General features: G+C 44.4%; 1 protein-coding gene across 1 annotated transcript; it reads right to left on the bottom strand.

The window, feature by feature from the left end:
- LOC8070748 (growth-regulating factor 2) lies at positions 11,898-13,791 on the bottom strand. The gene is made up of 3 exons (XM_002436612.2): positions 13,179-13,791; positions 12,272-13,042; positions 11,898-12,159 (listed from the first exon to the last, which is right to left on the bottom strand). The coding sequence occupies exons 1-3, from the start codon at positions 13,375-13,377 to the stop codon at positions 12,152-12,154; spliced, it is 978 nt and encodes a 325-aa protein (XP_002436657.2). The 5' UTR covers positions 13,378-13,791; the 3' UTR covers positions 11,898-12,151.

The following is a 14,694-nucleotide window of genomic DNA, read 5'->3' as shown; positions in this document are numbered from 1 at the left end:
CCGGCGACCGAGGTATCCAAGGTATACCAAGGTTGCGCGCCGCGCCCTCGTCGTTCTCCTCAACCATCACCAATACAGCGCATGGCGGCTCGACTCCCGGCCCGGATAGTGTTCAGGCTTCGCGGTCGGAACGACTTATCCTTCCAGCTAAGTGTGGGGCATGCGTTCAACATGACAAGAGGGCCGTCAACGATCGGTCCTTAATCGACACAGGCGGGGATAGATAGGCACCCAAGACCTCCATGTCTTGTTACTTCTCTACCATCGTCCCGCCCGGTCTCCAATTATTCATCCTCATCACTTGGTTATTTTCATGATAGCATATATAGCCAACCTTTTCAGGTGTCCACCTATCTCGCCCAGGTGACGGGACATCACCTGGCTTCTACCGGTCTAAGCATAGCTAAGCATTTAGATTCGATCCTGAATCTACATAGGGTTATAGGTATATTTGCTGGACAAGGAGTGTTATATGCAGCAAGGGTTTCACCCAACTCCTATACTTAATGCAACAATACATATATAACATATATTCTCAACTGCATTCAAAAGTAGTGGGAGACTTATAATGCTCCGGGGCTTGCCTGGGATTAACACTGAGTCAATTCAGTTAGTTGCTCCGTCTTGGGGACATCTAAGGTCACAACACTTGCTTAGACCTTCCACCTTCGGGATGGGTCCACCCAACACCATCTTCGGGTTTGTTTCCACATCATGACCTTCACGTCATTCATCTAGCGCACCTAGATGAGATGCAAGATGCAAGTGCATGAATATGCAGAATAGTGACACAACATGCATTACATAAAAGTATGCAAGACAGAGGCATCTAAAGTTATTTAGCTAACATCACACAACCAATTATATAGAGCAAACATATAAATCATGACACAAGTTTAACAAGTTTACAAGTGTATTACTTAATCAACACTAAAGTCATGCATCATAGTTAGCACACACCAAGTAAAGCAATTAAGCATTCGTGTATTTCAGCAATTCTGGACATACATGCAACAACTCAGTAATTAAATCACAACTGGAGTTACACAACTCCAAAAACTATGCAATAGGACATTCTGGAAAGAATATAAAATTATCTACAATTCATATTTAATCATCTCAGTATGATTAACAAGTTAACCAAGTCAAACATGCATAACCATATAATCTGGTCCAGGAACTTCCAGAGAACAAGCATTTCAAAGGATGAAATTCATACTACTGTAACTCACAAACCACTTAGCTAAATGATATGAAACTTTACCACAAGATATATTAATAAGTTATCTACATCTTTTATATATACATGTTTCACAGCAAACATCCTTTGTATCATGGAATTAATTGCATAAATAAAACTGCTCATGCTGCCAAACAGTAGGGGTACAATTACACAGAAAACTGATAGGCAATTCAAAGCAGCATAACTAGAGTTGTAGACCTCCAGCAAACATAATTCTTATATTTTTGGAAAGCTTATAAAGTTACCTACAACTTTCTTATTATCATCTAAATATGAATCTACAGTTAACAAGGTCAATTAATCCCATGAAGATAACTCTGTCCAAAACACAGACAGAATCTGTCATGCTACATTAAACACCCATAACTTGAGTTTCACATGTCCATAAATTATGGTTATATACTTTCTAGAAACCTTAATTAATTGTGAACAACTTTGTTATAAACATGTACAGCTAAATCTACAACTAAAAAGGTCTTACATTACAAACAATGCAACCCTGTCTGGGTTTAGACAGAAACTGGAACAGTACTTTAAACTACTATAACTAAACATGTGCTTAACCAAAAATTGTGCTACTTATATTTCTGGAAAGCTTATGAAAAGTACTACAACTCATATATTTTTATCAAGGCCTGATTCACAACTTAACTAAGCCAAACAATACAAACATGCAGACCTACTCACAATAGGAGCAAAGCAACACAGGGCATTTGTTATTTTCATAACTCTTAATCTATCAATCCTAAATTCATGAAACAAATGCCAGACATCAAATATCATATGAAAAGCATGTCACAATATTTTCACATTTATTCGAGCAATACTACAGCATTTATGAAAAAGACAAATATAACAAGCAATTAAAACCTAACTGCATAAATCTATTTTTATGACTAAAACGTCAAACTAAACCATGCCATATTATAGATCTACTGCATAGAGAATTTCACAAGGATTCCAAAAAGTCCACATTTGCTATTTTACGACTTTTCTACGAATTTCTATGCATTTCCAAAGTTCATCCAAGAAATCTGCAAAAACAAAGGAAAAAGGAAAGCAGATCTTTCACCGGGGACCCTGGAGTTTCCAAGAATCACGCAACAGACCACAAACACTATTCATATGAGTCTTGGCTTCGCATCTGGAACCCTGGGTTGTTTCTTATTCGAACACGAGGTCCTTTCTTCTAACAGAGACCGAACCCGGGAGATGAACAGAGACCGAACCCGGGAGATGGAGGAGGATTCCGGCCGGCCGACGGTTGCTGCAAGGGAAGGCATGGCCACGCCCTGGCCATGTCCTTGCGGTCGAAGCAGCAGCACAGAGGGGCGCAGCAGCATCTGCAGTTGGGCAGCAAGGGCACAGAGCAGAGCGCCGGCAGCCATGGTGGCTCCGCTCTGCAGGCGCTGGGGGTGGAGAGAGCGAGCCAGGGGAGGAGATGGGTGCGTGGACTGCAAAGAAGAGCAAGGGGAAAGCGTCTGGCGTCCACATTGCGAGCAGGGAGGCAGAGGCACGCGGCAGCAGCACTCAGCAATGGTGGAGCGCGCTCTGGTGCATGGAGGACGCGTCGGCATTTCGTCGAGCACGTGGCGGGCAGCGAAGTGGCCGGCGTGGGAGGCGATTTTGGGCCATTTCTTGGCCGATTTGAGTCATGGGCCAAAAACGAAGTTTGTCAAACTCGTACTGCTCTACATTTTTCGTTTAAGTGTCATGGTCATTAGGCTTACAGATTAGGAGATAATTAGATGCCAAGTCACGAGTGTCAACGTATTGATGGTGATTAGAAAAACCAAGAATTAATGGTCCAAACCATGTCAAACTTGATGCAACTTTTTGCATGCTCTTCTCCAAACAATTATCCACAACTTTCATTTTTGGACCAACTTGAGTTGCTTAACAAAAACACGAGAACGCGACATGCCAACGGGTATACGTCCGTTTAGCGATAAAATAACCTTTTACTGTTTTGGGAGCTATTTTTAGATATCCAACTGAACTCCAAAATTGATGATACTTGACCCATTGCTTTCATCAAGAAGAGTACTCCAACTCATATTAAGGAATATAATTGAGTTACCATATGAATTTGGATAATATAATGTCATGAAGGAGCTAACTCACTGCTGTCACTTTCAGGGACTTAGCCAAAATATGGAGGTAGCAAATCAGCACTGAATTGATTCTTGAGAGCTCAATTTGATTAGGATAGGTACCAAACTAGCTCTTGATCCTTAAATAAAGTTTGTTCTACAGAAGCAATACTACAACTTTCATTTAGGGTCAAACCTCATAACTGGAACAGAGGTCAACCTTTCACTTTGGTCAAAGTAGTAACCCGATAAAGCTCCAAATAGGATTTTAGGCCAATTGAAGCATTTTCTTGACATAAGCTCAACATGAACCCTTCACGACTTTTGTTGTATAATTCATCTAGTGTCATATGAGCAAGTTTTCAAGGTTTGGTTGGTGACCCATGATTCTATTTCCTTAATAGAGTCATTCCGGCAAGGATATAACTTATCATTTCATGTGACTTCTTGATTCCAAACTTCACCAAACTTTTCCAGAGACCAACATAGATTGATATGGATATAAGACACATGAAAAAGGTTCCATTAGCATCATCCAAGCATACCTTTTAAAAAGGCATATATGCAAGCAAGGTTGCATCCACCAAGCCCAAGTTGGGGTTTACTTTCATAGATTGACTTTGACCTCTATATTACCATTGAACTTGTCATGTTTGAGCTCAAACCTAGTACTTAGCAAGTGACAAACACCTGGGGTGTTACAGAACACCCGGTAGGTTGAGGAGGCAGAATACTTGCCATCCAAGGACCATCGGTCAAGTTACAATGGGATGAGCACGACGTCGCAGATGATCCTCTACACATGCAGGTATTGACATAGCACCTGCGTCGTCGGCGTGCCCACAATGTCTCTGGCCTAGCGGTTATGAGAGATCTGATCCTTGACTGATTTCCTCTTGCCAGAATGAGAGATTGTTGTGAATAGGTCCGACGCAAAGCGAGAAAGTAGGCCGACCTGCGACCAGTTATCGGTCCAAAGCTTGCAGCTCTCCCATCGCCCTAGCACCACCGACATGCTCACTGCTGCCATCGCGAACACAGCTTTCTCCGTTCGTGAGGCAAGGTAGCCCAACAGCTTTCCTGCGCTGATCTGCTGAGTCATTCCCAGCGTAGTCACAACACAAACCCGAAGAAGCGCATGTCTAGGATCCCTAAGCTACCGTAGCTAGTCATCCTACAAACCTTTGTCCAAGCGACTTTGCATTTGTCGCTCGCAACGGTATCCGTCCCCGCCCAGAGGAATGCCCTCTGCCGCTTGTTGATTTGACAAATCACCCAAGACGAGAGACAGCCATGCGATGCTGATATATATTGGGATCTTCTATTTAAAAATATGACATCAGATAGTGTTGCACAAAAGAACATATGTGAACGGATCAAGTCATCAAGAGCTAGAACATGCGAGGGTAATGCAATAGTAACAAGATTTAGGCATAAAACACTAAGGCCTTGTTTAGTTCACCCCGAAAACTAAAAAGTTTTCAAGATTCCTATCACATCGAATCTTGCGGTACATGCATGAAGTTTTATATATAGACGAAAACAAAAACTAATTACACAGTTTGCTTGTAAATCGCGAGACAAATCTTTTAATTGTAGTTAGTCTATAATTGGATAATATTTGTCACAAACAAACGAAAGTGCTACCGAAATCCGAAATCTTTTCAGAACTAAACAAGGTCTAAGGAGACGTTCTCATTGGTCCCAATAAAACAACAAAATTATACAAAGGTTTTAATGGGAGGTAGACAAGAGTCACATCTTAATTTACACTAAGAGCTACGGAGTAAGAACTAAAAAAAGCTCCTTACTACTCCCTATTTAATTCATCATCAGAGTTACTTTTTAATATCAACTAGTATAATGCTCGTGCTAACGCTACGGGTTATATAAAATTCAAAATTATTCTATCAATTTTAAAATACTTAGTTGCTAATTGTGCTTTGTCAAAACTATTTCCATATAAGTTATTGTCGCAATTTAAGACTCTTCTAAAATTCAAGAGGAAAGAAATTGGATCTCTTAAATCAACTCAAACTTCAAAATTTGGTGTTAGCGGAAAAAAAACCACTCCATATAATTGAGTCCATGCAAAAAGATAATATGTTTCTTGGAAGTGAAACATGAAGGAGGATAACAGGTCTTAGAGTTAATGCGTGCACAGATCTCTTGCTCATTATATTTATCTTTAATGTTACAACAACAACGACGACGACGATGACAAAATCCCACATAAAAACCAACACAATTGATTTAAATTAATCTTCCTTTTAAATAGAGCACCTGTCTGTGCTCGCAAATTTGAGAGCAAACATGTTCAACATGAAAGTACAAAGATTGTAGCTACCCAAGGAATTAATCTCATCACCATCCTTTCATCCAGCTTCAACATGCTCTTCCGTCTTCTCCACTCCGTGCAAAGCATCGCTGTAGCAAAGGATTCTATCATAAGAGCAACTCCAAGCCACCTCCTAAACAAGTCCATATTCTAAATATAGGGATTTGATCCAAAAAAATCAACTCCAACCCACCTCCTACTTGGACTCCCATTTTCCATGCACTCCCAAATTATAGTTTCAGCCTCTCACATCTAGAACCCCCTATCCAATAGATCCCACCTACTTTCCTCTCTCCACCCATAAATCAAGACAAGAATATGTGAGATAAGAACTTGATCTGTTTTCCATTGGAGTTGGGTCTTAATTTGAGCCCCTACTTTTTTTATCATAGCTTTTAAATAAAAGTTAAGGACTTAATTTAGGGACTTAGGTTGGAGTTGCTCTAAGATCTCAATTTTTTTGGGGATCCAATTGGATAGAGAATATGGTGTACACGACAATGCATGGTACATAATACAAAGAGCTCACCACTGATGTCACTGGGTCAGAAAGTTGATGTTCATGAAACTGACAAGGCCCCATTGATCCAACCCACCCGTGTGCACCATCAGCTACTGAGAATGTGTGAAAACTTAAAAATTCAATCGTCAAATGGTAATGTAACAAATCCGACAACAGGTGGTTACCTTTGCAGGTCCAAGTGCTAGACTGGTCTAGTGACCATGCGCAAACATTGAATCCAAAACAACATAAAGTAATGATGTCACATATTATCAAATAAATCAGCTTCCAATAGATATTACTGGAGAGAAAGAGCTTTCGTAGCAGCTCTTTAATTTTTATATGCATCTTTCCTCACTGAAACAAGATGCCCTAAGCTATCTGACTGAAATTTCCTACAGTACAATGCATCTATCGGGACATTATTGTCTTCAACCATTGTCTATCAAAAAAAAACTTTCCTAACGGTGGGTCACTAAGGCAGCAAATGAATCATCAAGGCATTTTGAATAATCAAATCATTAGATTAAACCCTTTTTTGCAAACATGAAATAATTGAAAATAAAGTTTAACCTTGAATTTACAAAATGCACAGAAATTAATGTGTGAAGATGTGTGCATCTTTATTGTTAATTAGATGATAGAGATGAAGCAAACAGCTAGAATACAAACACAAATGTAAACTTGGTAACCTTTTTGTCAATTTGTGGCGGCATTTTCTCCTTCCTACTCTACCCAATCCCAGCAGGTACTGCAGTGTTTAGCTACTTCAGATAATTAAGCCCAATAGATGATCACTGATCGTTATGAAAGAATAGAGCAGAACACAATGAAAGTCATCATTTCAATCACCATTCACTATGGAAATTTTTGCTAAGAAATAAAAAATGTATATATTACCAATGCTAGTTACTGGACAGTTCCAGATGCATAAAGCTTGGGTTGGTCAGTTCGACACAGCACCAAAGAAAGGAAAAGGGCGACATACCTAGTGGATGATTGACACCAATTGACATCATTGCCTCACACCAAGCGCCTGTGTCGTTGGCGAGGAACAGAAAGTTGGTCCATTGCAGATCAGATCAAGAGGGAGGAACAGCCAGAGGATAGCTTGGGCCATCGTTCTTCATCGCGATGACAGGGACGGCCAAGAGGTGAGTGGCGGCGCGGAACCGATGCCGACGCCATCGGGGTCAAGGTCGGCGATGGCCGCAGTTGAGGTGGGGAAGCGGCCAAGGGCGCAGATGCGCTCGAGCTGGCGGTTGTATACAACACGAGCAGCCCTAGGCCAGGTGACCAGTGTAGCCGTCGTGCCATTCACCCAAACCCTAGTCTGGAACGACAACGAAGAAGACTGGCCTCGTCAGGCAGAATGCCTTGCCTGGAGAAGATTTCAATTATAGTAGAGATGATGCGAGGAGACGAGACGAGAGGGCGGAGCCGCACAAGTAATTGACGTGTGGCTGAGGATGTGTAAGGTCGTGATCATACTTCTAATCTGAGCCGTTAAATCTGTAGGATATGTGCTGTGAGTCGTTGATCTTACAGGTGGGATTTGCCTGTAGAAGATTTCAATTATAATAGAGATTATCACCTGCTCTCCGCTCTACTCCCCAACAGAATTAAGTAGAATCACTCAAATAGAGAATTAGATGCCACCAGAGCCGAAATACCCGTAGCGGAAATATTCTTCTTCTTTTTTCGAAAACGTAGCGCTAATATTCGTAGTGGCCTACTTAAATCGTCCTATTAAACTGCGCGATGGCACAGGCCCAGTACCACATTTTGCCGCGGCGAGTACAGTCAACAGTCTTGCTTTTTTAAAAAAAAATGTTTTTTGCTTTGAAAAAAAGTACAGTCAACCGTCAACACGAGCAGCAGGCCAGGCCCAGAGAGACGCGCTGGCCGCTGGTTCACGGCCGAGCCCACCTGACTGACGGCCGGCATCACACACACTCACCTGTCATCAGACAGTAGAATAATGCCTCACCTGCGCGAGGCAGGGAGGCCACCGTCGTCTGCAGTCTGCTGCTTGCTGCTTTCCCCGGCGCAGACGCCACCAGAGCCGCGCCACGACAAGCGCGAGCGCGCCGTGGTGACTTCGTCTTCAGAATCCGTGTTGAACGGCTCCTCGATCGGCCTCCTTGCCCTGCCGGTTGCGGAGCAGCGGAGTGCGGTGACTCGACTTGGCTCCCTGCATCTGCATCTGCATGCGCCATGCAGCAAGGCTGATCCGCAGGCTACGGACACTTAGGCTTTGTTTAGTTACCAAAATTTTTTGAGTTAGAGTACTATAACACTTTCATTTTTATTTGACAAACTTTGTTCAATCATGAACTAACTAGACTCAAAAGATTCATCTCGCGTGTGTAATTAGTTTTTGTTTTCGTCTATATTTAATGCTCCATGCATGTGCCGCAAGATTCAATGTGATGGGGAGTCTTGAAAAGTTTTTGGTTTTTGGGTGAACTAATCAAGACTTAAATTTAAGTGACTGAACTTTAGTTTAGGGCATCTGCTTTCTCATATTTTTAAGAGTCTCCTATAGTTAAGTGCACTAACAATTCATAATGTGCCACATGATTTAGAAGACATAAGACAATGTCCACTAACTCTACCATGAGCCCCACATCTTTGATTTTTTTTCCCTAGCCAACCTTAGTCTTAGTGAAGTACAAAACGAACCAGCCGCCGTCGTGCTGGGTCATAGCCATCATCGTGTGCACCCTCCACTTTGCACAAGGCTATAACCCCGCGTGCTCCTTCCATGCCAAACCGTAGCGTGCAGAAGCAAACACTCCATCCTCCACCCAAGGCGCTCCTCAGGGCCCTCCACGGCAAATCGTCCCCCTTGCAATAGGTCATTGGAGTTGCCATTTCTCCATGCCCTTCCACCGGGACACCACCGTCACCACAACTTAGTCTTCACTAGCTAACATGAGAAGAAGAAAGAGAATGAGTATGGGAGACAAATCAGCAGTCGATGGGTCCCACAAAGCATACCTCTTAATCTATCTAAGCCTAGCCTGAACAATTAAGAGTTAGCTCTTCTTCCTCTCCCACCCCCTCTCCTTTTTTCTTTTTCTTTTTCTTTCATGTAGGCAGCATGTTGAAAGCTAGGATTGTATGAGCTAGCTGAGGTGTCATTTTTAGAGTTGTTCTTAGAGTGCACCGTACATTTTAATTATTGGAGAGAGAACAAGTTACAACAACATTGTCTTTTTTAATGACGTGGATAGCTAGCTCCTTTGGCCAGCAGGGACGGTTGGAAATAACCAAGTTGCCTTGTTCCCATCTTTCCTTGCTCTCGCGTCCACAAGAGCGACCTTCGGCGGTAGCCCAGCCTAGCTATTAGCCTCTCCTGCCATCGTGAAGTCACCGTACCACTGCCACCTATGCCAAGCCTTGCTACTCGAACATCCCACATCGCCCTTGCACCGACGAATGTTCCAACCCTCCTCACCATAGGTGAGCTCCTCCAATTCTGAATTCCACCCATTATTCCTTCATTCACTACCTATTCATTTCCTTTTTTTCTTTTTTTTGTTTATCTTCCTTATATGTTTTCTTTTGGTTTTGCTGCAAATTTTGTGCTTCCAACTATTAGATTGGCCACTTTGACTGCGGATTGCATGTTGCACTACTTAATGGGCAAGCATGCTGTTGTTGTCTCATAAATGGTCTCATCTCTCATATAGTGTCATGTATTCATGAGATGATTGAACAGTCAACCATACAATGAGTTTTTGTCATCTTCCTTAGTAATTCAATTATCCCCAATTTCAACCAGTAAAAGAAAGTTTGTGAGTTGCATGGCAATATTAGATCACACAATAGTGGATAATTGTCTTATAGTCTTAAATCTTTTGCTCATGATGAAATGGACATCTTTTCAAACCTTTCTCCCCTCCCTCCCCCCCCCCCCCCCCCCCCTTCACACACACACATCATAAAGATTTCTATATAGCATTGCATGAGATGACACAGGTACCATGTAGCAATCTTTTAGAGGTAATCCTAGTTTTTGGTGATGTGGCTAACGGATGCTATGATTTAAGGGTGCATTTGGTGTGGGTGGGTTCAGTCACCATCGTGCCGGTGTTGCCGTCAGCCCGCACCTAGCAAGGAGGAATCATGTTTGAAAGAAGAGAACAAGGAGGAAGAAGGCAGGAAAGAGAGGCAACTTGATCATTTCCGGTGCTTGATCAAAGTGGCTAGAAGAGTTGGCAAGCCATGTTATTTAAAATGGCAGTATGACTATAATATTATTGTTACACCTTGCTTTTAGTAATAAAAATGTAGAGTCCAATTTAAAACTAACATTTAAATATCTAGCAGACAATTTATATATGTGCCGCAAGATTCAATGTAATTAAGAATCAAAAAACTTTTGCAATTTTTTTTAAAAACTAAACAAGACCATTGGCACCTAGTGCGTGTTTGGTTACATTCCTGGGTCAGCCACGCCGTAGGCTCAGCAGCACCTCAACTGTGTGCCAGAAAAAATGGCCGCCACACGCCACACCTTCCCCACAGTGAGAGCGACAAGCCAAGGAGGCCTTGTTTAGTTCACCAAAAAACTAAAAACTTTTCAAAATTCTCCGTCACATCGAATCTTACGGCATATACATGAAGCACTAAATATAGACAAAAATAAAAACTAATTGCAGAGTTTACTTATAAATCGTGAGATGAATCTTTTAAGCCTACTTACTCCATGATTGAACAATGTTTGTTAAACAAAAACGAAAGTGCTACAGTTTCGAAAACCAAAAAGTTTTCGAAACTAAAAACAAGACCGAAGCAAAACAACAGCTGTGGCAGCCAAGTTTACACGGTAACCAAAATATCAGACAAAATCGTGACCTTTCAAACCAGCGGGCGACCGCTAATCCATAGATCCATGTCCATGTGAGAGGTATTGTTTAGTTGAGGAGATGAAAATTTTTTAATACTATAGTACTTTTATTTTTATTTAGTAATTATTGTTTAATCATAGACTAATTAAGTTTAAAAAATTTGTTTTACAAATAACAAATAAATTATATAATTAGTTATTTTTTATCTATATTTAGTGTTTCATATATGTGTCGTAAGATTCAATGTGACGAGAAATCTTAAAAAGTCTTTAAGTTTTGTAGAAAAGTAAACCCAAAACCTTTTTAAGGTTCTCAATTAAATCGAATTTTATGGTATATGTAGAAAATATTAAATATACTAATTTATAATTTACTAGACGAATTTTTTTATCTAGTTAATTCATGACTATATAATAATTAAAGGCCTGAACCAATAGGCCATGAGCTGAATCAACGTGGTCACTGTGTTTTCCCGAGTCCTGTGGCAGAGATCGCGGCGTGTGAGGACGAATACATGATGTGACAAACGAACGATCAACGGCAGAGACGCAGAGGAATCAGTGGGCCCGTAGTTTCGGAAGTATTTTGCAAAACGACGAAGATTTATGTTATTATATTATATTTTACAGCATTAAATATAAATAAAATAAATAACTGATTATACATTTTACTTTTTAGGCATATATATAGTATTAAATATAGATAAAACAAATAACTAATTTGACAATTTACTTATAATTTGATATACAAATTTTTTAAGCTTAGTTAGTTCATATTTAGACAATAATTATCAAATATAAACGAAATTGCTATATTAATATTTTGCAAAAAATTTCACCGCAAAGGTTTGCATCACAGACTGAAAGCACACAAAGCCACAGAGGTAGCGTAGCAATAGGAGCAACCTGAACGAAAATGTCATACAAAACGAGCTAAAACATTTGGTACGTAACGTAGTACAGCTGCAAAGGAACAAAGGAAGCTCAAATCATAGGTCCTAGTACTGCTTCACTCGATGTTCAGGCTTTGTGCCGTCGCCCCCCAAAGGCAACACCAATCATCTCTTGCACCCATCACTGCTCGCCGTTGCCGGCTTGCAGCTAGGAAATGCACCGATCACTCCCCTGCGTGAAACGAAAGAAATCAAGCGGCAACACCAATCAGCAAACTGATTGTACTTAGCACACAACTAAGGAACCAGTAAAAGTGGAGTCTTTCGCTCGCCGGACGGCTCACCGTTGTGGTATCGCGCGGCAGCGGAGGCAGCGAGGTCGGAGGGCGAGGCCGCGGGGATGGAGATGGAGAGCTGCGTCGCGTCCTCCGCCCCCGCCCACGACGACGGCCTCGTGTCGCCGCTCTCCCGCGGCCACTCGTCGAAGAAACGCCGCAGTGGCTTCTCCGCGGCCGCGGAGCCGGCGGCGGTGGCGGCCAGCGGCTTGTCGAGGCTCAGGTCGGCCCCGAGCGCGTGGAAGTGCCGCCGCCTGAGCTCCGCTTCCCGAAGCTCCTTGGATTGCCCGTAGTCGTAGCCACCGCCGCCGCCCGGGAAGAGCGATGGCGGCGGTGTGTAGTGAGCGTGGGAGTGAGCATACCTGTGGTAGGACGGCGGCGGCGACGCCGCGTGCAGGCTCGCGTCGAGGTGGAGCTGGAGCGCGCCAGCGGTGGCCTGACCCGGGGCGCCGCGGGCAGCAGCTGCTGCGGAGGCGGCGCCGTGGCGGAGATGCTGGTGCGGGTGGGCTAGGCTCGGCGGCGGCGCGTCGGCCGCGCGAGGCGGCGAGATGGAGAGCGCGGACGGGCGGTACGCCGCGGCGGCGGGGGAGGTCACTTCCACAGGCTTTCTTGAACGGCTCTTCCCGCGGTGGATGTGCTTCTCGCAGTACTTGGACTCGCCGTGGGCCTCCCTGGAGCACCGCCACTTCTTGCCGTCCGTCCGCCGGCACCGCCCCGGCTCCGGGTCCTCCGCCTTGCGGCCGAACGGCGCCCCGGCGCCGTAGCAGCCCCAGTACGCCACTGCACGGGCACGTACAAATAAACTCATCAGCGAGCGATGACGACTACTGTAGTAGCCACGATCAGAGTAAAACATGAGGCGACAACTCGAGGAGGAGGAGGAGGAGAGGAGCGCGCATGGACGAGGGCGGCGTACGCGACGGCGAAGGCTGAGGCGGGAAGGCGAGGGAAGGCGCGGTGTCGACGCCGGTGGCGAGGCGGAGCGGCAGGACGAGGTCGTGCGGCACGGGCGCGCCGGAGGCCATGTACTTGAAGATGAGCGCCTGGTGCTCAAGCTCCTGCCACTGCGACGCCGTGAACAGGCGCCTCCCGCCGCCGTGCCCGCTCAGCATCATCTCCGGCCTCGAGCCCGCTTTGCCCCCGCAAGGACGAGACACAGAGGACGACGGCGCCGACGACGAGCAGCTTCGCTTCTTTTTTCCTTTGCTAGGGAAATGAATGGAAATGAAATGGAGGGCACTCCAATACTAGTAGTCTCCAGGTTTGTGCTGGTGTCAGGCAGGGCTCTGGGAACGGGAAGACGTGCTAGTATCATCATCCGCCATCATGCAATGGCGGTGTCAGGCACAGGCGGCAGGCGTGCGATTTGGCTGGGACTGTGCTCTGAGCTCTGATGAGCTGAGGCCTGAGGAGGTGGTGTGGGTGGTGCAGTCGGCGCAGAGGATGGGTCACTTCGGTCAGTGTTCAGGTCAGGCGCAGAGCAGAGTGCGCGCTGCAGAATCTGCGTGCGCTGCGCTGCACAGCTGCAGCGTCCTGCAGACAGTGCAGCGGCCGGCATCAGCAGCAGACAGGAGACAGCAGGGGCAGCAGCGGGAGCAGCTGCGCAGGCGCTCGGGGCAGGCAGGCAAGCAGGCTGGCACGCTGGCACCTGCGCGCTGCGCCTGCGCGCGTGGGCTGGGGGGCTGGGAGGGCCAAGCCTGCCAGTGGTGCTGGTGCGCACAAACGCGCTGCCCGCTGCGCAACGGAGGACTGGCCTTCGGAACAGGGAGAAAGAAAGGGACGGTCTCGACGGAGTAGTGGTCACTTGGTCGGTCAGCGTGAGGCGTGGCGTGATGGCAAAGGGGCCAGCGACCTCCAGCGAGCTCAGGCAATGGCAGATGCAGCAGATCTTGCTCATGCTCCCTTGCGGCTTCCTTGCCACGCCGTGTTCATGTTCACCAACAATCTCCTATTCCTGGAGGGCTAGCTGAGAAAGTAAAAAGTATTTTAGGTACCATGGCACTTTCATTTTTAGACCCTGTTTAGTTTGCCATCCAAAATTTTTTCATCTATCCCATCGAATCTTTGAACACATGTATGAAACATTAAATTTACATAAAAAATAAACTAATTACACAGTTTGGTTGAAAATCACGAGACGAATCTTTTAAGTCTAGTTACTCCATGATTAGCCTTAAGTGCTACAGTAACCCACATGTGCTAATGACAGATTAATTATGCTTAATAGATTTGTCTTACAGTTTCCTGACGAGCTATGTAATTTGTTTTTTTATTAGTTTTTAAAAACCCCTCCCGACATCCTTCCGACACATCCGATGTGACACCCAAAAAATTTTCATCAGCAATCTAAACAGGGCCTTATTTGATAATTATTGTACAAACATAGACTAACTAAACTCAAAAGATTTATCTCGTAAATTACAAATAAACTA

Source organism: Sorghum bicolor, chromosome 10, assembly GCF_000003195.3.
Source record: "Sorghum bicolor cultivar BTx623 chromosome 10, Sorghum_bicolor_NCBIv3, whole genome shotgun sequence".
Taxonomy (NCBI): Eukaryota; Viridiplantae; Streptophyta; class Magnoliopsida; order Poales; family Poaceae; genus Sorghum; species Sorghum bicolor.
The sequence above is the reverse complement of the archived record's forward strand: the minus strand, read 5'-3'. Positions and strand labels throughout refer to the sequence as shown.